General features: G+C 53.8%; 1 protein-coding gene across 19 annotated transcripts in view; it reads left to right on the top strand.

Moving 5' to 3' along the window:
* The window catches only part of GRAMD1B (GRAM domain containing 1B), a 194198-nt gene that overhangs the window by 131569 nt on the left and 34678 nt on the right, over window positions 1-27951 (top strand). For 17 of the 19 annotated variants that reach the window (XM_073239571.1, XM_073239567.1, XM_073239568.1 and 14 more), the window contains 11 exons: window positions 5758-5778; window positions 14586-14670; window positions 15224-15327; window positions 16055-16150; window positions 17488-17568; window positions 20200-20315; window positions 22112-22268; window positions 23350-23539; window positions 25168-25311; window positions 26287-26405; window positions 26648-26790. In XM_073239571.1, coding sequence (XP_073095672.1) covers window positions 5758-5778; window positions 14586-14670; window positions 15224-15327; window positions 16055-16150; window positions 17488-17568; window positions 20200-20315; window positions 22112-22268; window positions 23350-23539; window positions 25168-25311; window positions 26287-26405; window positions 26648-26790 — 1256 coding nt within the window. Of the gene's footprint in view, window positions 1-5757; window positions 5779-11338; window positions 11501-14585; window positions 14671-15223; window positions 15328-16054; window positions 16151-17487; window positions 17569-20199; window positions 20316-22111; window positions 22269-23349; window positions 23540-25167; window positions 25312-26286; window positions 26406-26647; window positions 26791-27951 lie in introns of those variants that run through there. The other 2 variants (XM_073239577.1, XM_073239584.1) reach the window with 1 other exon arrangement.

Below are 27951 nucleotides of genomic sequence, written 5' to 3'. Positions count from 1 at the left end.
GGAGGCCCCATCCAGTTGAGCTTCAGGTGCGATACCCGCTTATACCTGCTTTGGTGGGTGACTCCTGATTCCCCGGAGGAGTAGATAGAGGGTCACAGATTCCCCTAAGTGAGTTCTCTGGTGCAGCAGAGAGACCTCAGGAGCTCTGCCTGGCACCCCTCTTTCCTCTGCCTGCCCGCTGGGGGCTGCTCAGCCTGACTGCACCCACTGCCCGGCCCAGGAGCTCGCAGTGTTCCTAGGATCCTGAATGGTGGTCAGAGGGGAGCTCTTCTCCAAGAAGGGCATGCTGCTAGCACCCAGAGGTTGATGGATGTCTGCAGCAGCCCCCACCAGGCCCTAAAGACATGTGATCAAGTCAGGGAGGCTGTGTCAGTCTTCCTGGGACACCAGGGTCTTAAAGGCCTGAGGAGAACTTGGAGGGAGGGGCGGGTGAGCAAAGGGTGTTTGAGAATTGCAGGTCTCAGGAAATAATACCCACAGGGAAGGCGGTGGGACGGTTAATAGGCTGAGGGTTGGTTAATGACAATCTGTAGCCCCTGTGAAAGGGATTTGGCGAGGAGGGGAAACAGCTGTTCTCCTCCCTGAGGGAAGAACAGAGGCTACAGGTCTAATCCCACAGCCTGTGACCTTCGAGCTAAGAGTATATCTAGGCTCTGAGGGTTTGAAATGACTGTTGCTGGCTGTGGGTAGGGGCGGAGGGACTCTGCCTGCAGGGGGGATGCCAGCAGGAGTTCCTGGGGTTTCAGGAGGCTCCGCGGGTGGCGGGCATGTCTGGTGACAGGGTTTTGAGATGACCACTGTCAGCCCCTCCTGAGACCCTCCACCTCTGGATGGAGAGAGGGCAGATGTCGCCGGCCACAGGCATCACGTTATTCCATCTTTGATTCTGCCCAGCCTTTGCACACCTGTCCATCCTAAGCCAAAGCTCGAAGCTTCCTTAGCCTCTTACCCCCATGCCTAGCAAGACAGGCCATGAGCAGAGCTGGATTTATTTGTAGCCATTAGTCACTACTTATAGAGTGTCTCTTTTAGTCAGGGGACAGACTGAGGTGAGTACCCAGTAATGAGGACTTCTAAAAATCTCCTAACTGGTAGGTCTTCTTTGGGAAACAAGTGCAAAGACCAGGTTCCCATCCCTAGGCAGTGTAGTCTGGGAAGGGGGATAAGAAACATGCCCAGATTATCCACAAACCAAATATGTCTTTTAGAACCTCACGGGTGTTTGGGGATGTTACAGGACTTCAGAGCAGGAGAATATTTATGAGCGGGAAAGCGGGGGCACGTTTCTGGGAACAGGCACAGAGCCAAAACCCTGAGTGAGATTTTGGAGATGCAAAAATGAGGCATTATGCAAGGACCACGAGCCGAGAGTGAACTGGGAGTTCATCTTGGCGCCCTGGGAGCTGATAAGGGAGGTGACTGACGGAGTCTAGGTTTTCTTTCCTGTGGAAGCTCGGGTGAGACTGTCCCCATCACACATGCCCTCTGAGTTCCCTGGCTTAGATAGCCTGCCCCCACCCCCATCTCTCACCAGTTGTGACCATGGCCACCGACCCACCTCCCTCCAAATGCAGTTAAAATAGGACAGCCTTGCTGGGAGCGGGACACCCTACCCTGCTGGCGGAAGTGATGGTAGCAGTGGTTAGTCTGGGAGATGCGTGTGTGGGAAGCACAGACTTCAGAAAAGAAACATGAGAACCCACACAGGACCTGGGTTCTACACAGGTGAGGGCCTGGAGCAGAAGGTGCTGGAGAGCTTCAGGGGTGAGGCGAGGAAAGGAGGAGGCGTGCTCCCGTGGTGGGGATGCCCCACCTGGTGGGATGTGGTCTTGATGCTGGGGTTCTTGTTTGCGGCGTCAAAGAATGAATTTAGCAAACACCCAAGGTAGGAGAGCCAGGGAGAGGCTTTTATTTAGAGATACAGTGAGAGCATAGAGCTCCTGGCTCATGTCAGGAGGGGGGGAGCCCGGGGTAGTGCGTTGTCTAGGGGATTTATCGGCAGTTGAGACTTTTGGGGAATGGAGTGCTTAGGGTGTGGACTTGTACCACCTGCCCTCGAGGTGGGCCAGGTTGTTGTCTGTTTGCTAGGGCTGTTTACAGTGAAGTCACGGATTATGCTTAGATACTCTTGCAGAACACTCGAACATTCCAGGCCTTTTGACCTTTAACTGATCTCTCTGAAGATGTCCATATTCCTAGTCTGGTATCTTTACCCTAGAGAATCAGTGTGACCTTGACTTTGCATAATGCTGAACACAGAGTTTCAATAGGAACTTTACATTGTTACGTTGCTCTGACTGTAAATATCCTGCCTTGTTTTTTTCCTGAGACGCTCACCGTACTCTGACTATACCCACGGTCCCTGTCTCAGGCTTAGGTGGACCAGATGTACCCGTGACAGGGGCTCTGGTAGCCAGAGCCATGGTCATGTGTACCCCAGCCAGTGCACGTCACTCCTGGTCTCGCAGCCACCTTGTGAAGGAGGCGGCCTCGTATTTTTGAGGCAAGCTGGAGGGTGCCTCCAGTCTTCAGTAAGGAGATTTTTAAAAGTCCTCACACGTGTCTGTCCTGCCTGCTCAGGGCCTCTGCTTCCTCGTGTGTTCATCTGTAGGATCAAGAGGGTCTCTGATCCTCTCCTGTGAGTCTGTAAAACTGTACTGCTGAGGCTGACCCTTGCTAGATGCAGCCCCCCGGGAGCGGTGGGCTAGAAGCTGCCCAGGCTCAGGATCCCTGCAGTGTGCGCCCCTGCCCGGCGTCCGCCCTGCAGTGCTGGCTGGGAGCACTAGAGGGAGCCCTCAGCCCTTTGCTGCTCTGACCCGCTCTGGTCCGCGGTCCCTGCGGGCTGTGCGCAGGAGCCCAGGCGGGTCCTCCCTGCTTTGGGTGGGCTGCGTCGCCGGGCTCTGTGGCTCTGGTGCTCCTTTCCCCCTTGGTCGTTTCCACTGTGTTTTGATCCTAATTTTTGTGGTTTTCTTTCCAGTATGACAGACTTAACCTGATCAAAGTAAGAAGTTTTTTCCCCCTAACTCCTATATATAGAGCTCCTCTGGTCCCCTCTGTGTCCCCACCCCCCGCCTTCCAGACTCCCAGAGCCTTTGCACTAGAGAGATGTTTTTAGCTACTTGGGTTTGTTTCCAGGGTCCCAGCATTCCTTTAGGCACTTGCTCTTCAGACCTCTTCCAGGAGGCAATAGAAATGTGCCCTGCTCAGCTCCCCACCCCCAACGACTCTGTCCTTGGGTACTTTTCCTGACTCCATCCTCCCCTTTTAGCCAAATCCATTTGCAACCTGTCAGAAAAGCCCTCACCCCACTCCCTAGTTCTGTTTTTTCCCTGCCTCTGGCCCTCTCTGCCAAGGAGGGGCGTTTCTGCGAGCCTATGGGGCGGGCAGCCTCACCCCCAGCCCCTCTGACTTCCGTGGGAGAATGGAAGCCGTTCTCGGGGGCCACCATGGGTCTGGCTGGAGGGTGGGGGCCCACGCGTCCCCGTGGTGGCAGACCAGGAGCTGCCTAGAGATGGCTGGTTGGGGTCGAGTCTCCCGCTGAGAGGCAAGTCAGACTCCTTGCTCTTGATACCCTATTTCACATCTCAGTACTTGAGGACACATTCTTATCTCCCCTTCATGAAAGAGCAAATACTGCACACAAAAGAGTCACACAGCTGGTTAGAGATGGGGCAGTTTCCCCAGTTGAGGCTCTTTGTCATTGTGAAGCTCTCTGTTCCAGACAGATGCAGAAGGGACACGAATCTGTGTGTCAATAATGAAAAGAGAAAAGCCACTTCTGTTTTGCATGAGTGTGGCCTAGGGGCAGTCAGGAAGAGTCTTGGGTTGTCATTCCCCACCACCACCACCTCTGCAGTCCAACTTCTCATTGCCCCTTTCCCTCTAGGGTCTTCCATAAAAGCCAGGACAGTGGCCATGGGGTGACGAGCTAGAGGGTGGGTGACGGAATTTTCTCAGCTGTGAAGCAGGTGTTTGAAGACCTGGCTTTGGCTTCATGAAATGCAGGCCGATGATGGGGCAGCCGAGGCAGGCAGCTGCTGGACTGTGCCTTCCCACTTTTGCGAAAGGTATTTTAACGAATGAAGATGTCTCAAGGTGCAGACAGAGTCACATGCGGCCTCTTTGCCCCGTGCACTGCCCCCCAGGTGCGGGTAGCCTTAACTGCAATGCTTGCAGGTTAATTTTCAGTTTCAGGCCCAGGATTCGCAGGTGGGGATAGCTCCCTCAACAATTGAAATACTTGCCTTTGAACATTTGGATTTTCTTCTGAGACCTGGATTGGAGGGGCAGATGAGGCTCTGATGGGAGCATGTGACTTCCGGGTGGGCCACGGTGACAGCCATTGCTGGGAAATGTCCAGATGCAGAGGCGGGTCCAGAGCCTGCCCTGCCATCTGCCCCCTCGGCCATATTCTGGCCAGGGAGAGCCGGTGGGGGGATGAAATCAAACCACTGAGAGGCAGCACCACCCACACCTGCCCCTTCTGCAAGAAGTGTTCCCTCCAGGGTGAAGGCTGTAGGTCTGAGTTCCGGTGGAATGAGAGAGCTGGCCCCGGGGTTGGGGAGGGGATCACATCACCTTGCTGTCACCGCCCACCCCTGCCAGCCTTCCACCCTGCCGGACACCCTCTCAACAGATATTCTGAGACAGAGGCCACCTCTTTCCTAAGTCAGGCCCCTTAAGACCAGGTGGAGGGGATAAAGGTTGCTAACTGTGCCTGGACTCGCACCCTTGCACAGTTAAGATGCTGACCTGCAGGCGAAAGTTTCTCTCTACCCAGGGATCTTCTGCCTGAGTGCCAAGCTTCTTAAAATGAAAATACCCAGCCCCAATCAACACCTATTGGATCAGAGCCTCAAGAGATGGGGCCTAGACACGTGTGTGTGTGTGTGTGTGTGTGTGTGTGTGTATTCCAGTCAGCCTGCCTTCCAGTTGGGGTGTGCATAAATGTTTCCTGGCCATAGAGATGGGAGGTAGACAAGGCACAGTCTTAGCCACCCCATCTCTATCCCTGAAACACTTTCAGTTATCTGAAGATGTGTCCCTTCTGCCCAGGGCTGGGACTGGAGAGCATCTGAGTTCTGGGGCAGGGACGGAGTCCAGTTTTGTTGGCCTTGAGTTATGGCACCGCAGGTGGGGAAGAATGTTAGCAGTCCTGTGCTTGAACCTTCCTCCCAGTGCAGAGCCCCCCCAACTCCCCTGCTGGTGGCTTAGGTGATCAGCCTGTTCTGAGCAGAGGGAGGAATTTTCTCATCTGCCCACCGAGAGCACAGTTGGAGGAAGTTCCTAGACAGTCCCTTCTCTTCCCTTTTACCAAAGGGCCTGCCCTGCCTTCTACGAGGGGCCGACTCAGAGCAGAAGGCTGGGTTGATCCCATCCACACTTGGCTTCTGGGCAGGCCCCGCTGGGGACTGGGTCCTGGATGCCTGCAGTGCATCCCTTGCCCCCATCAGAAGAACCTTGTGATGGGGCTCTGACTCCCTCGCCGTTGAGCTCTAGCTGGCGCTGCGCTGCCTGCCCCCCAGCCACGGAGACGCTTCCAGCATGGACTGCTCACTGGGCCTCCTTTCTGGGGCTGTCTTGAGAAAGGGGGACCCTCCCGAGCAGCCACATGGGAAGCATCCAGCTGCATTTAGACTCCTCCCTGCCCGCCCTCTGCTGTTTGTGTCACCCTCCCTCTGGAGCCAGGAAAACCCTGGCCATTCCCACCACCTCTTCCCTGACTAATTGTACCTTTTCTTTATTTTGTCCTTTCAGAAAAGCCAGAGTTGGTATAATGTAAGTATCGCTGTTTCTTTTTTTGTTGCGTTGGCGTGCAGTGGGTGGGGGATGCAGTTGTCAGGGGAGTGGAGCGCTGTGGGGTACACTCTGGCTGCCCTCGGGGGCTTGAGCAAATTGAGGGGCCTTGAAAGGTGCGGTGCTCCCTGGCCAGCCTTCTCCCTCAGAAACCAGATACCGTGGTTGTCTTCCATAGTGGAACCAGACATCTGGTAAGGAAGGGTTTGATTCACGGAGACCAAGAAGGGTGGTCCGTCTCACCCTCCCCTGGACTCCCAGACAAAGTTTTTCCAGCCCTACTGGAGGCGACCAGTCACGGGGAGCATCCATGGAGAGCAGAATTCTGGGACTGGGAGAACCCTGGGGCCTGATTTTGGGGCCAAAGAGTCCTTTCCTTCACATTTTGAAGGAAATGAGGCCAGAAAACTTTCCCCCTTTGTGGAAAGGCTGCCCCAAGTAATGCAATTTGACTTCTGCTCTGTGGCTACCTCGGTAGCTTCAGGGGCGTGCTGCTTCTAGAAGATGTCCAAAGCTCTGGGTTATGTGGTGGACACGCACGTAGCCTGGAGTTGTCCAGGGTGGTCAGCCGGCTGCTTTATACCCAGAAACAGGATTGTGGAGTAAGCAGTCCTTTCGAAGGCCTTGTGGTCAGGTCACATAGCCTGCGCCACAGGACTTTGAGCTTTTCTCCTAAAGAGCAGCTGTCTGACGTCTCCCAGCTGGTCTCTGCCACACTGTGCTGCATTCTCTGGGACCGTGGCCCAGCCTCAGGACACGTCTTCCCCTCTCTGAGCCCGTCTTGGGTGGATGCCATCTTTCCACATCCCCCAGAGGCAGAAACTGGGTGAAGAGTGGAAAGCTAAGAGGTGACAAGGGCCCTGCAGTGGGCCTGAGCTCCAGATGTCAGGAGCTGTGTCTGGGTCATCTTCCCATTTTTCTTGGTACGTTTCCACACCTAGAGGGTAATCGGCAGCTGCCACAGTGAGTAGAGCCCTGGAGAGGCCAGCTTCCGGTGACACGGGACCCCCGCCTTTTCCCCCCTGCTCTCTTCTTGAGGCAGAGACCAATGCCCGGGTCCTTGGCCTGTCCACATGCGGGTGTCTGTGGAGGAAGTAAGATGCTGCCTGTTTCACACAGCAAGCGCCACCCTGTATCTGCCCACTCTCGTGTACCAGTGTACTTGTCCATGGCACAGGCCTGCGTGTGGACATTCCCCTAAGCACAATTGCCCTGGCTTGCTCAAGAAGCCATGATGCCGTGGGTATTTCCCCAGACCACTGGCATCAGTGCCCACGGGCACCCTTGGGTGGCGGGACACAGTGCTCCTGCAGGGTGCCACACATGTGTCCATGCTCTCGTGTGCACAGGCAGCCTCAGACTTCAGTGTCCCCCCCGCCAGCTCCCCAGCACTGCCCCCCAGTAGTCCATTCATGGCTTTTCAGGAGCCCCTTGCTTTGACCTGGTTCTCTGTGGCCCTCTCCCCACCTGCCTCGGTATTCCCCGAGGTGGCTGCACTCTGGCCTTCGGGAAGCTCTCCTCGTCTCCCTCCTCAGCCCCGCTGACGGCCCTCCGTACAGTCTGTCTCCTGACTCTAGTTGTGCCTCTCTGGCTGGGCTGTTCCGTGAGGCCCTGTGATTGCCCGGGAAGCCCTGCAGAAAGGTAAAGGCCTTGCAGCCCCAGGAGTGGGAGCATTTGGATTCAGGCCGGCGAGGGCCGGCGCAGACTCGCTGACCGCTGCACAAACATCTCAGGCCAGCGGAGTAGCCTGGGTTTACTGGGAAGCCCGCCCAGCTCCTCCCTGCCCCCCTCCCAGCCCCCTCGGTTGCCTGGCTCTCTCCTGCACTTTACTTTTCCCTATGTAGTGAGACAGGAGCTGTCGCCGTGATGACACCCCACCTTGGCCTGAAGAGTGAGCCCCTGAGGGGGGAGCGCTGAGCCCCAGTAACATGCGGCAAGGCTGAGTGGAGAGCTTCTTGTCTCTGCCCAGGGATGTTCAGGCCAAGAGTAGGGTTTGGAGGCTGTGCACCTACAGCTGCTCTGAGCCCCTCCCAGGCCTGATTGCACCCCTCTCTCCTTCCCCCTCCCTCATGACCATCGCGTTTATTCATTAAGCCCCCACTAGACTGAGAAGGAGGAATAAGCAGACCAGGGCTTTGCCTTCAGTAGGGAGACCAGGACCCAAGGGATGGGAGGGGTGCAACCCACGCCCTGAAGATGGCCCCTGGGCGCAGTGGGTTTGCATCTTAACTGAATCAGACAGTCGCAGGAGTCACCTCCTGGGTCCCCAGGTGGGCACAGGCGCTGTCCCCAGCTGCCCCACCTCTTTCCCGGGCCAGCCCTCTCCGTGGCTCCCAGGGCAGCAGCATTTCGAGGTCAGAAGCTAGGAGGCCGGGCCTGGCAGCCGCCCCAGGCTCAGTGCCCAGGATGCCCGAGGCCCTGTGGTTAGGGTGCTGGCTGGCTGGGGGTTAGGAAGGGATAGTCCAGTCCTGTGGAATGACCGGGCAGGTCTGCCACTCATGCGATTGGGAGCAAGAGAACAAAGCTCTGTGGGAACGAAGTTGGGATGTTAGGGGGGCAGTGAGGACAGTGGGGTGCTGAGGGGGACTGCCGATGGCCACCTTGCAGTCTGGCATGTTTTTTGGGGGACTCAGTGCTCTACCTGTGTCCATCTCCCCTGTGTTATGACCCCTTATCCTGAAGAGCCTTCCTGAGCTGCTCCCCCAGTAGTCATCCTTCAGTTTCTCCAGAGAGGCCCCATCTCCACACGAGACCTACTCCCAAGGCCAATCCTGACTCTACTTTTTGTGTCACCCCCGCAGCCACCCTCTCGCCTTTGCTCAGTCCCCTCCCATGTCTCCACTGTCCCCTTATGCCCCACCTGGCTCCTCCCTACCCAGATTTGGTTGGAGGGCTGGGGTTTCCTCTGAACGTCTGAATTGGTTTCTTCCTGCTGAGGCTGATACTCCATCAAAATCCGTCTGTTTTCCTGGCTCCTCCACCGCTTCCCTCCCCACTGCTGTACCAGGGGGGTACCACTTGGTCCCAGCTCCCAGTGTTTGCCATAGAGTTAATGTTTAGCCCAGGGCTAATTCCCTCATCCCAGAGCTCAAGCTACCTGCCCAGCCCAGCCCAGCCCAGCCCGCAGTGAGGGGGCGTAGCAGACAAAGGCTGAGCCCAGGGAGACGGTCTCCCAGGGACTTATCACGCTGGGTGTATCCTGCCCCTCCCATTACAGCCCACAGTCACCCCCTCCTCTGACCCGCAGCAGCGCTCAAGTGTTCCTGGGGAATCACTGTAAGGGTTCAGCCCCCCTAGATCTGTGAACCACCTAGGGCCTGGGACCTGCTGTGGCCCCAGAGAGAGGTGGTCTGATCACCCCGGCTGATGGAATTGCTGAGTTCTCCTCCCGTGCTGCCGAGGACAGGGCCACCGACACCCGTAGCGTCGGAGAAGCTCCGCTGTGTGGCTGTGTGGTTTGCAGAGCGTTGACAAGGATGGGGCACCAGGAAGCCTCGCATAGAATAGAGATGTGGGGATCTGTGTGGCTGTGTGCACGCAACATGCCATGTCAATAGGAGCGGTCTTAGAGGTGAATAAGGAATGCGTTCATTTGGTAAACAGATTTTGAGCAGCTGATATTTGAAACACCTTGTGCTGACTGCCGTAGAAGATAAAAAGCCTTTGGAGGTGTAGATCCTTCCGGGAGTAGCGTCTGAGGGAGCAGTTACCCTGCGTGATAAGATGGATGGAGGCGGGGGCTGTGTCCAGGGTGTGGACATCGAGAGAGGGCTACGGAGTGTGGGGAAGGATGCAGACTGTTCCTCTACTTTCTCCAGCTCAGCTCAGCCTAGAGATCCCGGGTTCCTCTGAACCAGAACCTTTGAGCTGGGGAGTCAAGTCTCTCCATTTTTCATGCCCTCATTAGGTCATTTTTCAGTGTGCTCCAGTTTGAATGCTGCTGGGTCACATCTGTGGGACTCCTAGGGCAGAGGGGCCATTCACCCTCACGGTCGGGCTTGAGGCCCTCCCGGCAAGGTGGGCATAACTGGGGATGGTGAGGGAGGCGCCCTATTTGTTTCAAAGGTCTGACTTTAACTGGGAATCCACGTGTGGCCAGCCCCACTGCCGTCTAGTCCCCACTCGCCACTTCTCCGTCTGGAGCTCTTCTTGTCCCTGTCCGCCTGGCTCCCGTTCCTCTCCCAGAGATCTCAGCTTCCCTGCGTTTGCCTCCTGTGCACCTGGGGCCAAATCTTCTGCTTCTTGCATCCTGCATTGCTGCTCGGCCCTCAGGGTTTTTGGAGAGGAAGGAGGTGCCTCAGACAGACCCTTGAGCTGTTGACCTCAGCTTGTCTGGGTGATTGGCCCAACTTCTCCCCACCAGCATGTCTGAAAGGAGATGAGAGAAATTTCCAAATCTGCCACCACTGCCTGCTACAGGGAAATTGGTGGATGGATGGGTCAGTGAGGGCAGAGTGTGTCTCCAAGAAGTTCCTGGCTGTTGGAGTGTCCAATTTCAGATTTCATCATAACAGCAGTGTCCCTGGCACCCCCTCCCCCTCTTCCACTGGGAGCTCTGGCCAGCTACTTTCCATTGCAGGAAACATCTGCCGGGGAGGCCAGGCTAGGCTGGGGGTTACTGGAGGACATTGGCCAGGACCGTCACCCAGATCCTGTAACGTGAAGCATGTATAGGGCTCTGGCCCTGACCGCCCACCCATCCACCCTGCGTCCCTCCCTCCCTCCTGCCGCGGGTGACTCTAACAAAGAAGTTATTTGCTGGTCAGCCAAGAGGAGCACAGTCTGGAAGCAAAGGGGTGTGTGTAAGGGGTGGGGTGAGAGCAGGCCCCGTTGTCCCAGCCCCTGGTGGCCGCTCCGCCTGGGTGAGGAATATGAGTCACAGCGACCAGCGCCCGCCCAGGGTAGAGCTTGCACATTGAACGGGCTGCTTACGGGACAGGCCAGGGAGCTGGGGAGCCGGGCATTCATTGTCTCCCCGGGGTGTCAGGCCAACTGTGAGCCACTCTGCTGTGTGTGAGTAGCTGGTGGGGCGGACCTCTGGACCTGGCTGTGGGGTTGACCTATTCCCGTGCAGTTTTCCTGTCCACTGGGGGCCTGCTGCTCCGAGCCCTCAGCTGGCCCTGTGCACCTGCCGTGTCTTCTGTGCCCTCTGGCCTCAGCTGGCTTCTTGGAGTGGCTGTCTGTACTGACCAGAAGGAGGAACTTCACACTTCACTGCATCCCCTCTGGGACACCCTCAGCCCGAAGACCGACCCTACTGTGGGAACCGGTGGAATAAAGCAGCGCCCAGTCATGGGAGACTGGCCGGCCAGCCTGTTCCAAGAACCTTGCTGATCACACCCTCCCCCTTGCAAGGTTTTTCATTGGGAACAAAGCTCAAGGAGGAAAAAGGAGGCTAGCCAGGGTCACACAGACCCTCTGCCGAGAAGCCAGCCATCACCTATCTGCATTCAGCCCAGGCAAGACCAACTGTTTTCATCCTGTGGGGACTTAGGGAGTCAGAGCTCCAGGAACTGGGCTTCACTGGGAAGGGGAGCTGTCGTGGGGAGAGGGGGCAATGGAATCTTTGACGGAATCTGGGGTCCTCTGGAGCCTCCTGCTGGACCTGGAAAGCCAGCCTTTGCAGTGGTACCTGAAGAAGATGACAGAAGGTCCTGCTGGTGCGGAACTCTGTTACTGGCATGGATCTGAAGAAATCCCAGCTGTGAGTGTGCAACCCAGTCTCTGTGTGACAGCCCTGCCTCACTCTTGTCCTTCCTCACTTGGCCCCACTACCTAAGGGCCCCCGATTTGATAATCGAACCAAAAATTCTTTGGCCATTTTGAATTAAAATAGGTGAGCCATGTCTCACCTTTGGAGGAGGTTAATTTAAGAGTGCAGGGGTGGTAGGCAGAGGATCATGGTCTCTTACGTCAAGAGGATATATGGTGGCAGGCCGATGTAATGCGTTTCTGTACTGTAGACTCTAGGGGGCAGAGACTGGCCTGCCATCGATGTGGGTAACCTGGTGGATTCAGGGCATTTATCTGCGAGCCTGAGTTAAGGAGTCCCTGCACCCAAGCCAGTCCCTGTGGACCGGCCCACTTCAGAGGTCAGGGTGGGATTTGCCCTCCTCTTCCCACAGCTACTGCTTTGTTCCAAGGAGAGGAGAGGAGCAGCCCCTTCATTTGCCAGAAATTTGGTTTGGAAATTATGGCCAGCCTCCCTGCACTTCCACCTCTGTAGACGTCTGAGTTCCCGTCGGATATGAGGGAGGCAGGGGTGAGCAAGCCATGTGGGAGGAACATGCAAAATAGGGGGACTTCCAGGCTTCAGGTAATTGGGTGCCTGATGCCGGTTTCTCCTAAAGGGCGTTTGGGGCCACCTGGTAGGCTGGTCCCCAGGCTGATATTGGAACTTCATAAATATAAAGACCCACATGGATGATACAGTTAAAAAAAACAAACCCTTAATTACGATACAACACCTGTAACATATATATGTATCCTCTCCAGCATTTCTGAATGTACAGTTCAGGAGCATTTAGTGCATTGGCCTTATTGTACAACAATTTCCAGAACTTTTTCATCTTGTAAAACTGACACTTTCTATCATCCCCCTGACCCTGCATAAAAAAAAAAAGAGGCCCCCTTGTGGGCATGGAGAGCTAGCTGGAGGCCCCAAGCTAGTAGGTATACATCTTATCCCCAAGGGTGTGTGCGGTGCTGGGGGCATCCCTGCTGTTTCCCTCTTGACGCAAGGACCCTGGGGCAGCAGAGTGCTGGCTCCTTCCAGGATCCCTGGGTCCCACCACCTAGCTTCATATCCCACACTCCCACTTAGTAACCTCAGGCAGGTTGCTTAACCTCTTGTGCCCTAACTTCCCCAGGCATGAAATGGGATAATAGAACAATCCTGTGTCAACTGCAGCGCCATACGTGATGGGCTTGTGACTGCCTGGGTTGTAGCAATAACTCATTCTGTGCTAGCTTAATTATAGCTCCAGAAGGCAGGTGGGAACTTACTGACAGCCAGGCAAGCATTGCCAATGTCCTCAAAGATTGTCCTTTGAGGCCAGGGGACCATTTGAATTGGTTATCTCACTGTCAGCCTGAAACTTACATATGGGCCAGAGGGTCTTTGTATCCTGAGGTCTTTGTTAGCCATAGAAGTCACATGGTGGGCTGGCTTGCCAATATTCCCTCCCATTGTCCTTGATGCTTGGTTTAAATGTATGGTAGGTGATTGTTGAACTTTGGGATTCTACAACATGGCATTGCTTTGGGGAAGGTAGCAGGGTGCCCACTAGTGCAGGTTATCTCATAAATAAGCGAAAACAAAGACTTAAAGTTCACATTGGCTAGACAAAGTAATTGAAAACACTCTCCTGTCTCCGCTGGAAAACCTCCCCAAACTGACTTTATGCCATTTTCTCCCCAACATCCTGAAATGCTCCTATTCCCTCTATCCCAAAAGCCATGGGGCCCCTTAGCTCAGGCACTCATTGCTGAGAATGTGATCAGGCCACAGCCACGGCTTCCTTATGGGCCATTTAGCTTTGCAGAAAGCCAAGAAAAACGAACAGTTCAAAGCTCATTCCATCCTGGCCACAGCCTTATCCTGTGGATTCCCCGGGAAGTGAGTGAGAAAGTGTAAATGGCCAAGTCCTGTCTGTCCCCATTGCCAGGACAATGTCTGCATGCCCGCGCTCCTGGCACAAGTAGGCCAACGAATTGCCTGGGTGGAGTGCAGATGTTTCTGGGTCCTAATGCCTGGCTCTTTGGGGTTGAGCACATGCCTTCTTCCTGTATCACCCTTGGGTGCCTTTTATGTACGGGGCACATTTTTCTTTTTTTAATTTTAAGATTGTAAAACTTGGAAAGAGCAAAATTCCTGTCTCTTCAACTGGCTCATAGGATTTCCTGGGAGGCTTTGCTCAGGCAGTTGATGTGTATGAGTCCGCGCTGGGCACAGGGCATCTGGTGGCACAGGTGGTGGCGGGTGGTGAGCAGGACCAGAGATGGAGAGATCTGCCCCTGACCAGCTTGGGGACCTTGGGCCTTCTCCCTGCCTTAGTTTCCTCAGCTGTCATGTAAGTGTTGGCTTTGATCATCTTGTAAAGGATGGTGAGGAAATGAATGAAGAGTGGGTACTTCTAATGTGCTTTTAAATTCTGTGTGTGTGTGCCTACTCTAGTGCTAGCTTTATGTTTTTTTTTTAATCCAGTCTTTGTAAAGTACAATTTTCCTCCAGTTTTATTGATACATAACAGACAGAATATTGGTTTTATGATTTTTTTTTTTTGTAGTCATGAATTTCACACACACCCAAGTGCTTACTGTTGGTCATGATAAAACTTGTGGGGGATGCGCTGGGCATCCTCACATCCTTGGTCCTGTGGGGGCTTGGGGGAAGACCCCGTGGGCCTCTGCCTTACTGTCCAAGTGGTGCTTCTGCTGGAAGAAGGCAGAATATGGCGCTGCTTTGGGGAAGCCACATGGGGAAGGCATATACCCAGGAAGCTCCCTGGAGGTAACCCATCTTGGGATGTGATGTGGGCCCTGCTTTGTTTGTATGTTTGATGTTTTTCTCATGGATGGATGTTGGATACAGAGCCTTATACAGCATCAGATTCTGTCTGGTGTTTTTCCATGCCCCGCCCCCTTTGCCTGACCTGGTCCCCATGCTGTGCCTCGTCTTACCCTTTCTGACACTGGGGCAGCCACTGCTCCCGCCCCTCCTCCCGTGTGCCCACAGAACCTGGGATCCTCAGCTAACCTTGGTCATTGACATAACCATTGTCATGCAGGTGTTAAGCCCCACCTACAAACAGAGAAATGAAGACTTCAGGAAGCTCTTTAAGCAACTCCCAGACACGGAGCGCCTCATCGTCGGTGAGTTGGGGGCCCTGGGGTCCCAGGGGCAGCAATTAGGCTGCCTGTGTCTGAAGGTTCCCCACATGAGAGCCGAGGGAGGATACCTCTCCGGGCACAGGGGGCGAGGATGTCCAGGGCGCTGACCCAGTGGTCCGGGCTCAGGGCTGAGCCACACGTTAAGCGGTGGCCTGGGGAGACGGCCCAGTCTGGAAGGAGTCAGTGCCGCTCTTATCTGTGCAGACGGCCCGGCTGGGAGGGGTTGGGGTCACTCTGGGTGGGAGAGGGCGCCAGATGAATTTTATTACCCTTTTCCGACTCTAACTTTCTTGCCCCCCTCTGCTTGCTGTCTCATCCGTTGCTCTGCCTCTAGGCAGTAGCCTGCCTGTTTCACATCCTTCCCCATCCTGATCAGGCGCTAGGGACTCCCTTGCCGCTAGTTCCAGTGTCTCTCGCACCTCGTCGGTGGTGGGCGGGCGGGCTCCCCCAGTGCTGGCGGGAGGGGGGCATGCCTCACTTCTAGTGGTTTGCTGGGAACGCCGCCCCGAGCTCCTCTGTGTCCACCCCACCGCAGATTATTCCTGCGCACTCCAGAGAGACATTCTTCTTCAGGGCCGACTCTACCTCTCTGAAAACTGGATCTGCTTCTACAGCAACATCTTCCGCTGGGAAACGCTGGTAAAGACCCAGGCTGGTCCCTTGGGCTGTCCCCCTGGCTGTGGCTGAGCGAGCTGTCCCCACTTTCTTCCTCTCGTTGACCTGAGGCTCTACCCAAGCCCTTGCATCATTAGCAAAAGCACACGCCTGAGTCTTGAAGGACTGGTCTCCTATCCCACATCTTCCCCTGCCTTCCTCGCGGGTGTGGAAGGGAGTGTTAACAGCATTTGCTTTTGGCAGATGCACGTAAATATTTCACAGGAGGCAGAATAGTAGTAAAAAGGGCATTGGCCTTGGGAGTTGAAATTGGCTTATACACATTCTGGCTTCTGGAACTAATTGGCTGTATGATTTTAGGCTAGTCCTTTATTCTTTCTTTGCCTCTGTTTCCTTGTCTTATAAAGTGAGAGGAGGTAAAGCAGATGACTTCAGTGGTCCCACTCAGTGCCAGTGTTGTGTGTGTCTGTAAGTGGCACCTAATGAGGGGACCTCTGTATGTTTATCAGACAGTGCACAAATGAGAAAGAAACTTCTTTGGACCAAGAATCAAGACACCTTGGGCTCTAGGTGACAGGCAGTCTGACCTAAGAGGCTAAACCGCATGATCTCTAAGGGAGGCCTTATAGGCTTAGAAGTAGGCAGACTGTGATCTGATCTGATTTCCTCTCTGATGCCATGTCAACACGACCAGCCCTACTAATGCCTCTTCTTGCTTGTTGTCCATTCTCTGTCCCTGTGGGGGTGCCAGCTCACTGTCCGTTTGAAAGACATCTGCTCCATGACTAAAGAAAAAACAGCTCGCCTCATTCCCAATGCCATCCAAGTTTGCACTGACTCAGAAAAGGTTAGTGAAGTCTGCTCTTGGACTTTGTTCCCCCAAACCTCAGCCCCTATATTTTTGTATTTCTGCCCTTCAGTTGCATTAATATGGAGGCCAGTAGGATCAGGGGGAGAGATGGGAGGTGGTGCAGGTTGCAGGGTCACCTCTCCGGTGTGCTGCATGTTTGGGGTCTGACCAGGGGGGCTGGGAGAGTGGCAGGACGATGAACTTGGAGCCAGAACACATGAGTTTGAGTCCTGTGACTGTAGGCATATTATGTAACTTCTGTGAGCCTCAGTTTTCTCATGTGTGAAATGAAGCCAGCAACACCTATTTAACAGAGTCCTGAAATGACATAGTTGTATGAAAACGCTAAATTGTAAAGTGTTATACAAATATAAAGTGTTATCATCATGTGTCAGCATAGCTTATTGAGGGGAAAGAGGAATCTCATAGGTAACGGATTGGGATGGGGAAAATGCAGTAGATGAAACAGAGGGCAGAGAAGACACTACTCTTTGACCTTTAACGAGAGACTGAAGACTAGGAGCTTCGGGGATAGAGGTATTAGGTTTATGCTGAACACAAGGTCTACGGTGACCTTGGACCTGCACAAGGACCAAGAGACTTGGGGTCAGAGAGTCAGTCTTTGGTTTGAATTCTGTTCCTGGCACAGATCAGCTACGTGATTACAGAAGTCGCCTAGTCTCACCAGCCTCTTTCTCTTTATTTAGGTACTAGCTATTAGGTATTAGTTACAGTTGTTTTCCAAGGCTGTGCTGTGGTGTAAATGAAGCATCTAGAACATATTCAGTAAAATCTGCTCTTCTGCTGTGTTCTTCCCATGTATTGTAAAAGGTCCGCACTCATGTGTAAGCTCCCTAGGAGCAGGGTCTCTGTTTTGTTTGCTATTGTCCCCCCAGTGTGTAGAGTCATGCCTGGCACATACTCTATTCAAATATTTGTGGAAATAATGAATGCTGATTGAAAGGGTGAGCGGGAGGGGGTTAAGCCTCCCCTTCCCTTGAGGCTGGTTCCCAGCTCACCACTCACCAGTTCCCGAGGGAGGTAAAGGACATTTTAGTGGAGGTGAATGTGTCACCCCAGGGAGAAGCACCCAGGAAAGTGTGGGTGAGTATGGAGGACATGGGTTCAGTGGGGACTGAGAGGCCACAGGCCCCCGGCCCCCAGTGTGCTGAACCCGTCACTAGAGCACCTGGCTGTGATCACGCATCCGTCACTGAGCCAGTGGTATCAGAGGATGAAATCCAGAGCTTTTTTTAAAGCACGAAGCACCATGTCTCCATTAATCATGGTGTAGGTCTTCACAGACACATCTTGCCATTTCTCTTCCAATCCAGCACTTTTTCACTTCATTTGGGGCCCGGGATAGGACGTACATGATGATGTTCCGGCTCTGGCAGAACGCTCTCCTTGAAAAGGTAAGTGTTCCCAGTTACTTCCTTCGGCCTCAGGACGCACATCCGCCTAGAATGTTCTCTCCCCCGCTGTGTGGGTCCCATGGAGAGATTGCTCTTACTCTGGCCTTGGCCAGTTCCCAAGAAGCCCATGTTTCATGTCCTGGAAGTCCCCAGACCTGCGGTGAGTAACACAGTCTCCCAGGGTGGTGCTGAGTCCTGAAAGCAGTGTGTCCTCCCCTGTGAACGGCCCCGTGGCTGCCCGGAGCAGGGCCTTCCTGACTCCGCACATGCCAGTTCCACTATTTAAAAATGTGCCAGGAGTTAAATCTGCTACGGTAAGACACAGGGGCGTGGAACGACTGTGTCACGAAGGAAGGCGTTTACACCAGCACAGCTCCCTAGAGGCAGAGGCGCCTCATGCCACTCAGGGCCACGTGGGAAAGCCCCCCGGCCAGTCGGGAGGCAGAGGGAAAGTTTGGGTAAGAGTCTTCCGTGTTTTCACAGGAAGGAGTGAGTGAGGCAGGACAAGCAGGTTGAGAATTGGCTAGTTTACATGATTTCTCCGGGCTTCCAGGTGGAGTCTGTACTTGCCAGGTACCAGTCCCTGGAACAGGGGAGTATCAGCTAGGAGTGTGAGAGCTGGAGAAAGAAGGTGGTTGGGGGAATGGGCTTTGGATTGGCTGGTCACACATGAGAGACGAACTCCTGGGCAAGCTGGTGTCTGTTGCTGCCCATGGGGGATGAGGGGCCGTCCCTCCCAGGTCAGCAGGGCCTCAGATCGGAGCAGCAAAAATACGGAGGACAGGAAGAGAGTTCACCCAGCCCCCGGTTAACCACTCGAGCGTCTGCAGGACTCCGGGGGGGGGAGATGCAGAGGCGATACTGCGGCGGCAAGCCTTGCAGAACTGCCCCTCAGAGGCCGCGGGGTGTTGAGAAACAGCCTCCAAGCCAGAGAAAGAGACATAAGAGATACAGTTATAGATACATAATTATAATCATCACTATGTCATGTATGTGACATGCGTGTATTTAGCTCTTGGTGTGCTTCCAACTTGACTCTAGCCCAAACGTAATACTATCTAAAGAAAATTGAGATTTATTATTTAGTTTCTTCTGACCTGACAGTCTAAGGCCTGGTATAAATCCTGATCATTGATATGAGCTGAGATCCTCTGCCTTTTGTATTAGCCAGTAACAATGGTGAAATGACAACGTGTTTGAATCTCTTAACTGACAGGTTTGAATTTTCAGTTCACAATCAATGTAAGAAAGAGGGTCAACCATATGGTTCACAAAAGTTTTCACCAAAAAAGAGTTTGGCCTGATGAACAGGGTCTGTTGATGGTCCTTGTCCCCCAGTGGTAGGACAAGCTGAGCCAGGTGAAATTGGTCAGGGAAAGCCGCCTGGAAAAGGTGAATTGTGAAGGTGCTGGGGACCGTGGCTTGGCGGAGAGGCTAATGTGTCCCAGGCAGGGAGAATGGTATTCATGAAGGCCAGGATAGGGAGGAGGGGGTCCAGATAAAGGAGCAGGAGCTGCTCCCCCCCTCTGGCACCGTGAGGCCCAGCACACTGAGCTGCCCTCACACCCTGCCGGCTCAGAGCCATGCTTTCTGGGCCAGTTTCTTTAGCCGGAAAACCAGAAACCTGGCTCATTCTCCCTGCTGAGTACCTGCTGCTTGAACCATACCTTGAAAGGATGGGCGTGGAACATCCTCAGATTCTTTATCAATTCTATTGGCTAACAGTCTTTAAATATGATTTTTTTTTAAGATGTTGACTGCATCTGTTTGCTCGACACCCCTTGCCCTCCTTTTCACACACTTATCCCTACCACCTTCTCCCCCTGCCCCCCGCCGACACCCATTCGTGGTCCCCACCTCTGATCTTAGTTTTTTGACATTCTGTTGTCTCTTTCCCAAAACTCTGAACCTCGTGAAGGCTAACTTTCCTTAGGACAGTGCTTTTGAGAGGAGCGTGTAGACAGCCAGTGAAATCAGAAACGCTGGAACTACATAGAGCTGCGGGCAAACTGATTCTACTAACGAATAAAGAAGGACGTGTTCATGTAGTTGAGAGGGCTGGATGCAGTCGATCCTTGAGGCCCCTTAAACTAGGAGACTGTCGGCTTCTTTCTAACCACAGGGTCTGTCCAACTACGCAGTGGGCCACTTTTGAGGTCATGGCTCATTCTTGGACATGATCCAGCGGCCCTGTTGCTATAAGGAGGTTTCTGCTGTGCAGGGGAAACTGGCTCAAGGGCCTCAGTGCTTGTCTGAGTCTTGGAAGTTCTGTGATCCTATTGGCCCCAGAGTAACAGCAGTTTATGCTGCTTAATGCTGGACCTCATCTGTAGGGGTGAAAGGTGGACAGTCACCGCCCTCCAGGGGCCAGTTGGTCCCATTTTGTAAACCTGAGTTGGGGCACCAGACCGAGTTCCCGGCTTTGCTAAAAGCCATTTTCTTCTGCTGAAGATTGATGTCTTGCTGAGATCCCAAGAGGAGAGAAGGAGAGGCATTGGTGTCCTTTTAGTTCTCTAGGGAGAGCAGAGCCTGGCTTCTCCTACTCTCGAGGGAGGCCAGCTCAGCTCCGTGCCTTGTGTGGAGTGGCGTCCCAAGGCAGGAAGGGTGAGGGTCCCTGTGTTTTCTCCACAGCCCCTGTGCCCCAAGGAGCTCTGGCACTTCGTTCACCAGTGCTATGGGAACGAGTTGGGCCTGACCAGTGATGACGAGGACTACGTGCCCCCTGATGACGACTTTAATACGATGGGGTGAGCAGGGCAGAGGGAGGGCTGTCCAGGGAGCCTCTCCAGGAGGGGTGCGGATGACATCTAAGCAAGGCCCAAGAGGAGGGAGGGAGTGAACCAGAAGGTGCCTGTGGGGAGACCCTCCCGGGTGGAGGGAACAGAGAGCGCATGGCTGGGTGGAATGAACAAAAGGTAAGTGAAAAGGGGTGAGGTCATGGAGGCCGGGACCAGAGTCTGAAGGTCTTTCAGCCAAAGTGATGACTGGCTTTTACTCAGTCATGATGAGAAACCATGGGAAGGCTTTGAACAGATAATGGGTAAGTTTGGATTTAACATTTTAACAGGACAACCCTGGCTCCTGGGTTGAAAATAGACTAAAGGGGTGCAAGGGCAGACTGGCTCAGAGGCTGTTGAATAATTCAGGTCTTTTAGATGAGAGACGGATGGTGGTTTGGACAACAGGGCAGCAGTCAAAATGGCAGCAACAGGTTACTTTTTAGATATATTTTGAAGGTAGAACAAGACGTATTTTAAAGGATTTGCTGATGGATCAGAAAGGAATCCAAGGTGGCTTTAAAGTTTTCTTGGGTTTCCCAACGCCAAGGGTAGAATTATTCTGAACTGATATAGACAATACTATAGGCAGAGCAGATCTGGGGGGAAGATCAGAAGCTTGGTTTTAAGCAAGTTGAGTTTGAGATGACTGTTAGCCAAGCGGAGATGTCACATGGGCATCGGTGTGTGTGAGTATGGAGTTCACTGGGGAAGTCTGGGCTAGGGACTTAAACTTGGGGGCTATTAGTAGACTGTCAGAAGTTTGGCCAAAACCACCAAGTGACTGAATGAATCAGAGGTTCAGGGACAGAGCCTTGGAAGGAGCAGCAGAAATCATGAGACAACATCCAGGGACATGGGAGGAACACTAGGAGACCTACATCTCCTAGAAGCCAAGGGAGGCACCTTTTAAGGAGAGGGGAGTGTCACTGTGTCACATGCCATCAGTAGATTAAGAAAGCTGGGACTGCAAAGTGACACAACATGCTTGGGGCTGGAAGGTAGGTGGAGGCTTGGGGGTCGAGTGAGAAGCACAGAGAGATGGAAGGTATTGAGTGGGTAGTGTGCAGACCTGGGCTCAGGTATGATTTCTGACACTTAATCGTGGCATCACTTAACCTCTGTGAATATCTGCTCGATTATATTTAAAATGTATGCAGTGATTTACTCAGAGCTGTCACACACCCAGATGAGGTGATGTGTAAGGTATAAGTGAGATGTTGACAATGGTGGTTTCTCCCTTGGGAGAGGCTACAGCGGCATCCCAAAGTGTCCCTGGAAGGGCACCCACCTTTATCTCAAGGGGGATTACCCCTCAGGTGCACAACTGGGAGAAGGCCACTAGTTAGGATGCGAAATCGGGGTGGTGCCACTGAAGGGCACTTCTCCCCAGAGTCCGGGGTCCGAGTCACCATGTGGGAAATAAAATGTGTGCTCAGAGATCAGACACTAGATTCAAGTGATCAGGCTGGGATGCTGATGGGACAAAAAAAAAATTTAAGGCAAATAACAGTCAAATTTAGGGTGGGGATAAATCTAAGGAGGGTGCCTAGAAAGCATGAGTTTGGAGCCGGAAGTTTTGCATGGGTGTGGGGGGCATAAGGTGGGAAGGAGGTTTCAGGAGAGCAGTGTGGGGGCCGAGGGGTTGCAGAGGAAGGTCACCTGCAGAGCGAAGCAGCGGGAACGCCTGTCTTTTGGGATGGGTGGAGAGGTCTGAGGGGGTCTTGGCCCCCGAGACTGACACGGACTCATGGCGTCCTCCTCAGCTACTGCGAGGAGATCCCCGTCGAAGAGAATGAAGTGAACGACAGCTCATCCAAAAGCAGCGTAGAGACCAAGCCGGACGCCAGCCCACAGCTGCCCACGAAGTCCATCACCAACAGCACCCTGACGTCCACAGGGAGCAGCGAGGCCCCCGTCTCGGTACGCGCGGGAAGCCATTGCCTTCCAGCTGCGCAGGCCCCCACCTGGCAGCAGGGAGAGGGCGCATGGGCCACGCTGCGGTCCGTGTATTCAGGGGGGCGTCCCAGAGCACACGGGGCTCTGTGCCATCCGACGGTCTGGCCCCAGGGGTCCAGAGCCGGGTTAGTTCAGGTACAAGGTTTTGCTTGACTTCTCAGCAGATGAAAACTGTTCGAAGCCCACTGTGTGAGCTTTGCTCTCGGTGGGCTGTCGCAGATCGGCCCCTCTCGGGGAGCACTATTCTAGGCCTTTTTTTTCACTGCCTGGATCTGAAGTCAAAGGTGTGCATGCATGTAGGGCTATAGAACTGTTGTCTGTTTATTCATTCACTCAATAAATAGTTTTTGAGTTCTTAGTATACACACTCTGATTTTATGTCCCACTGTGCTAGACTTTTTGAGAGATAGATCAAAAGTGTGAAAGGGGGACCTTTGTCCTCTGGGGCCCAGTCACAGAGGGAATAGAAGCTTGATGAAGGAGGAATGTCAGCTGGCAGACAGAAGATGGGTACGCTTCCTCAGAAAGGATTCCCAGAAAAGGGAGCCTTGTATTCCGGTGGCTTAGAGGTCAGATCCCTGGGCCGTTGAATGAAATCATCATTTTTATGATGCCTAGTCTCTGTTTTCTGTCTCTGAAGTTATCTTTAAAATGTAAAGAATTATATGTGTTCCCTTCCAGGGCTAATGGGAGAATGAATCAAAAGCTGCTTATGAAGCCTTTTGAGCTTCTAGTGAGAGGCAGGCGCGCATTGTTGTGGTGCTGTGGAGTGTGGCTCCAGAGCCGTGGCCAGAGGAGCTGATTGCCAGCCTGGGCTCGGTGTGTTATTTAGTGGCGAGCAGGAAAAGGTGGCACCCTGTACCACGCTCTGTCATCTTCCGTGGTGGAGCTGGGCAAGACCCCCAGAGCACAACTGCAGCTCAGCTTCAGAGCAGCTGTGTTGCGAATGTCGGGGGGCCTCTGGGGCCGGGTCCCTAATCTCCCTCGGGAGAGTAGACGCGGAGCAGGTTGCGCCTGTTGGGTGACTGCTCTGTCTCCACCACAGTTTGATGGCCTTCCCCTGGAGGAGGAGGTACTGGAGGGCGATGGGTCCCTGGAGAAGGAGCTCGCCATTGACAACATCATCGGGGAAAAGATTGAGATCATTGCGCCCGTGAACTCCCCTTCCCTGGACTTCAATGACAATGAGGACATCCCCACCGAGCTCAGTGACTCTTCCGACACCCATGATGAAGGTGAGTGTTTGAAAATGGGTGGCAGAGCAGCTCTTCCCCTCTCCTTTAGGAGGGATAAAAGGAGGTCCCTATATGGCTAGAGTCAGTCTGTGGGTCCCTGGTGGAAAGGGGGCTGGGACACAGCTTTGTTTAGAAAAAGGCACATTTATGATAGGATACTTTCCTTTCTTCAGGTACCCAGTGCAGGAGCCTCCTCATTCCACATTCATCTTTCTTTGTTCAGCAGATAATGCCATGTCCTGCCATCCAGTCTTGTCAGTAAATGCATCCCCTGCTGACGCTGGCTGGCCTTACAGCTCTGTCCCTCACAGGGCTGCAAGGCAAGGTCATGTTTGTATGCCACAAAGAAAGTGACAGCCAGCTGCTCCCTGGAAATAATATGATGTTAGTGGAAACTTGCTCTAGTGCCCCAGCGTAGGGTCTGTAAGCCCAGTAGAAGAAAAGGTCCTGCTGGGTTAGACAGATGCTAGATTCTAGCATTTCTAAGATAGCTTCTTACTTCTCACCTGCATGGGGTTAGCTTCTAGGACTTCACCCAGAGAACACACTGCTTCTCATGTTCCAGGAAGAGAAACCAAATTCTCAGTGTTCATGAAACTGATTGATGGTTTACCTCCACTGAATTGGTGGGAGGTGATAACTAGTGAGTATATGCAGGTGATGCTCATTTATCCATCTGAGGACAGTCCCTCCTCTGGGTCCCTATAGGGTTTTCTCCTTCGTTTGGGTTCCCCGCTCCCATCTAGGATGCAGGGCCAGTGCAGATGACTGCGTGACACCAGGGGTGCTATTCCCGTAAACTAAGAAGTGACTCTCTCCCTGGCTGTGCGCACGCAGTACTGCCTGTCATAGGCACTGGCCCTGTAGGATGCTCCTGTGTCCCTCTCTGGCCTTCTCAGAGTCATAGGGGTTCCAGAAATATCTGCATCCTGCTTGAGGTGACATACCAGCCCCTGTGGGTGCAGGAATCAGAGACTGTGGGGTGCCGAGGGCTTGAGAGGAATGCTGGGGCTTGAGTAGCTCACCTGTACCTTCATGCACATTGTCCTATAGCAGACAGAAACTTCAGAAATTAAAAGTTATTGAAATAATGGGGGATATAGGCTGCGTCATGGAAAGAGAGCAGACCTTATATAGTTACACTGTGGCCTTGCAGATCAGCCTCCTTAGAAGCTTTCACAGAAACAGACTGTTCCAGATGAGTCAGTGTCCCTTGAACACACCATGGGTTGCAGTGCTGTTTGTTGTCCATTGTGGTGAACTTACAGACTTTTGATAACTGATCCTTTGGGTTCAGGAAAGCTCAGAAAGAAGTCATTTGTTTACATTTTAGTCTAAGATCACCTTAATTAGGAAGGCTTAAAAGTGGAAAAGCGAATAGTGCATTCCCAGACTCTTACAGATGAATCCATAGAGAGCCATCCAGAGTAAATAGTGTGTGTGCCCGTGAAAGGAGGACACTGATGCCAAGTCACAAACCACAGGGTCCAGGGGCCCAGACGTCCCACCCCGCGGCCTCCCTTGACCTTTGGTGGCCATTCCCACATTAGTCACAGAAACCTCGGTGCTCTGGGGGATGCCCCTTGGGTCACCTGCCTCAAAGCCTTCACGACTTCCTCACCCTCCAGGCGAGGTGCAGGCCTTCTACGAGGACCTGAGCGGCCGGCAGTACATGAATGAAGTCTTCAACTTCAGCGTGGACAAGCTCTATGACCTCCTGTTCACTGACTCGCCCTTCCAGCGGGACTTCATGGAGCAGAGACGCTTCTCGGGTCAGTTCTCCCTGGGGCTGGCACCTTCCCTTCCTTCTGTCTCTGCCACCCTTCTTCTCTTCCCATGTGCTCTCCCTTTCCAGGTCCCCCTGGTGGCCGGGGCGCCCTGTTTCTGGCCTTAGACTGTTCCCAAGCTCTGCTCGGGCCCCGCCTGCTATCCTTCCCCAACGCTGCAGCTTTACGCTGGCCCACTGTAAAGTGCTGGGCCCTGACGTGCGCCAGCCAGCACGGCCTCACAGGGCTCACCATCTAGTACGGAATAGCAGTCACTCCCACTGCTTCCTGTAGGTGCCCACTGTATGCCACGTGCATTCCATTATCTCATTTATTCCTCATCTGCCTGTGTGCAAGTTTCGTGATCCTCACAGTAATGATAAAGAACCAGGAACTTTGACATTCCTTGCCCAAGGTAATGCAGCTAAGAAGAGGCTGATCTGAGATTCAAGTTTAAGGTGCCGTGTTTATACCCTGCACCGCTGTGCTCCCGTGTGGCCCCCTGCCCCTGTTCTGCCCCACAGCAGGGCCTGGGGCTCTGGCCTAGCAGAGCTGCTGAGCATCCCAGCCTGTGAAGGAGCACGGGGGCCTCAGTCAACCCCTGTGCCTGAAGGAGAGGGCATGCGGAGGTCACGCCTTTGAGGAGAAGACTTGTTCCCAGGGATCCCAGGGATCCCAGGCCCTTGTCACAGTAACTCCAGTGTTGCCAGCACCCCCGTAGGTGGCCCCAGGACCTCCTGCCCCAGCCCCAGGGACAATCGGCATTCTGGAGCCCTGTGTAGAATTTTGGCAGTGCCACAATAACCTCTTTCTGCTTGGACTCCCCTCCTCCCGCCCCTCTCTCCTGGCCCTCGGGCTCCCATTGGCTTCCTTTTGGGGCTGTCAGTACAGTCAAGAGAAGCTCACCCGGAGGGGAGCTCCAGAGGTGGGGAGAGCGAGCCTCCCTCCCTCCCTCACCCCACAGCTCTCCTCTGCCCTCAGATATCATCTTCCACCCGTGGAAAAAGGAAGAGAACGGGAACCAGAGCCGAGTGATTCTTTACACCATCACCCTGACCCACCCTCTGGCTCCCAAAACGGCCACCGTCAGGGAGACCCAGGTGAGGGGGGTGGGAGGGCTGCGCTCCGCATGCAGGGCTCTGGCCACACGCGGGGAGAGTCTCTGGGTGCAGGTGTAGTTCAGTCCCCGAACAGGGGCATCTTCCGTGCTTGGATGCCACCGTTTCCTGCGGCCCTGGGCCCTCCGTCTGGAAGCTGGGTGGGGGTGGGGGAGCCTGGAGCAGCAGGTGCTTTCCCCATCATGCTTCTCTTCAGTCTGTCTGACAGGCCATTCCCCCCTCAGACCATGTACAAGGCGAGCCAGGAGAGCGAATGCTACGTGATCGACGCCGAGGTCCTCACCCACGACGTGCCGTACCACGACTATTTCTACACCATCAACCGCTACACGCTCACCCGCGTGGCTCGGAACAAGAGTCGACTCAGGTGCGGGGTGCAGGGCGTGCATGGGTTCCAAGGACGCTCCTGGTGCCCTTTCACCAAGAATACCCCTTGGCTGCCGAGGAGAGGGAGACTGGGTGGATTGGCCTGCCCACGTGCTCTGCATTCTGCCTTCTTTCTGAACCCTCACCTCCCCCGTCCTGACAGGGTTCATTATTCTCTCCCCGATGTGTCTGCTTTACCACTCTGCACGTCTCTTTAGCAAAACCTTTATAACTAGTGCTATTTAGTGTCTGTAGTTTATAAAGTACTACATAGGTGCTTTACTACATAGCTACATGAACTGGAATTTTTAAGCGACCCAAGGAGATGGATTCATCCTCCATTCTCAGATAGGAAAACTTAAAGCCATGTATGTTAAACAACTCTGCCAAGAGTCATATCCCTTCTAAGTGCTGAAACTGGGTCCTAGCAGTGCAATCCTGTGCCCTTGGCACTGTGCCACGTGTCCTGCTATTTACCATTCGTCTCCTGGTGATTGATCAGGAATCTCGTTCCACTCGCTACGTGGGTCCTGCACACATCAGAGTCCAGGAGCTGTTGTTTGGATGGAGCGCTAGAATGTTGTTAGTGGGTAGAGTCCTGTCCTAGGCACTGTGGTGGCCATTCAAGAAAGGAAGAAATTTAGATCCTGACATTTTAAGAAGCTTGCAGACCAAGTGAAAAGTCAAGACACACACCCATCGGAAAATAATCAGATTCTGTATCTCAGACCAAGTGCTTCTGGCTGTATGGAGCAGAAATTCACTTGGGTAGTTCAAAGAAAATAGGGGCTGAGTGGAAGGCACAGAGAGCTCTCCCAGGAATCGGGAAGGTCAAAATGCCCACACCTCGGAAGGGGCCTGCACCTTTCTCATCTTCTCCAAAAAGAAAGTTTTTTCTTTGGTTCTCTACTGCTCCCCGAGGACCTGCCCCTCGTCCCCATCCCTTCCTTCTTCCTCCCTTGCCCTCCTTCCTCCTCTCTTCTCCCCTCTGTCCCCTGGCCCCTTCCCTCCAGTATCTAGGTCTCTCACTTCGAGCTTCCTTAGAAGCTGGGATGTCCTTTCTGTCTGGTTCACACACAGGCAGCTGACTAACCTCAGTTCAACGTTCACGGGACGTGCCCGCCCTCGGTCCCGGGGGCAGCCGGGTAGGCGGTGAGGTGGC

The sequence above is a fragment of the Manis javanica genome, chromosome 6, assembly GCF_040802235.1.
Source record: "Manis javanica isolate MJ-LG chromosome 6, MJ_LKY, whole genome shotgun sequence".
Lineage (NCBI taxonomy): Eukaryota > Metazoa > Chordata > Mammalia > Pholidota > Manidae > Manis > Manis javanica.
This window is presented reverse-complemented; position numbering and strand designations above follow the sequence as displayed.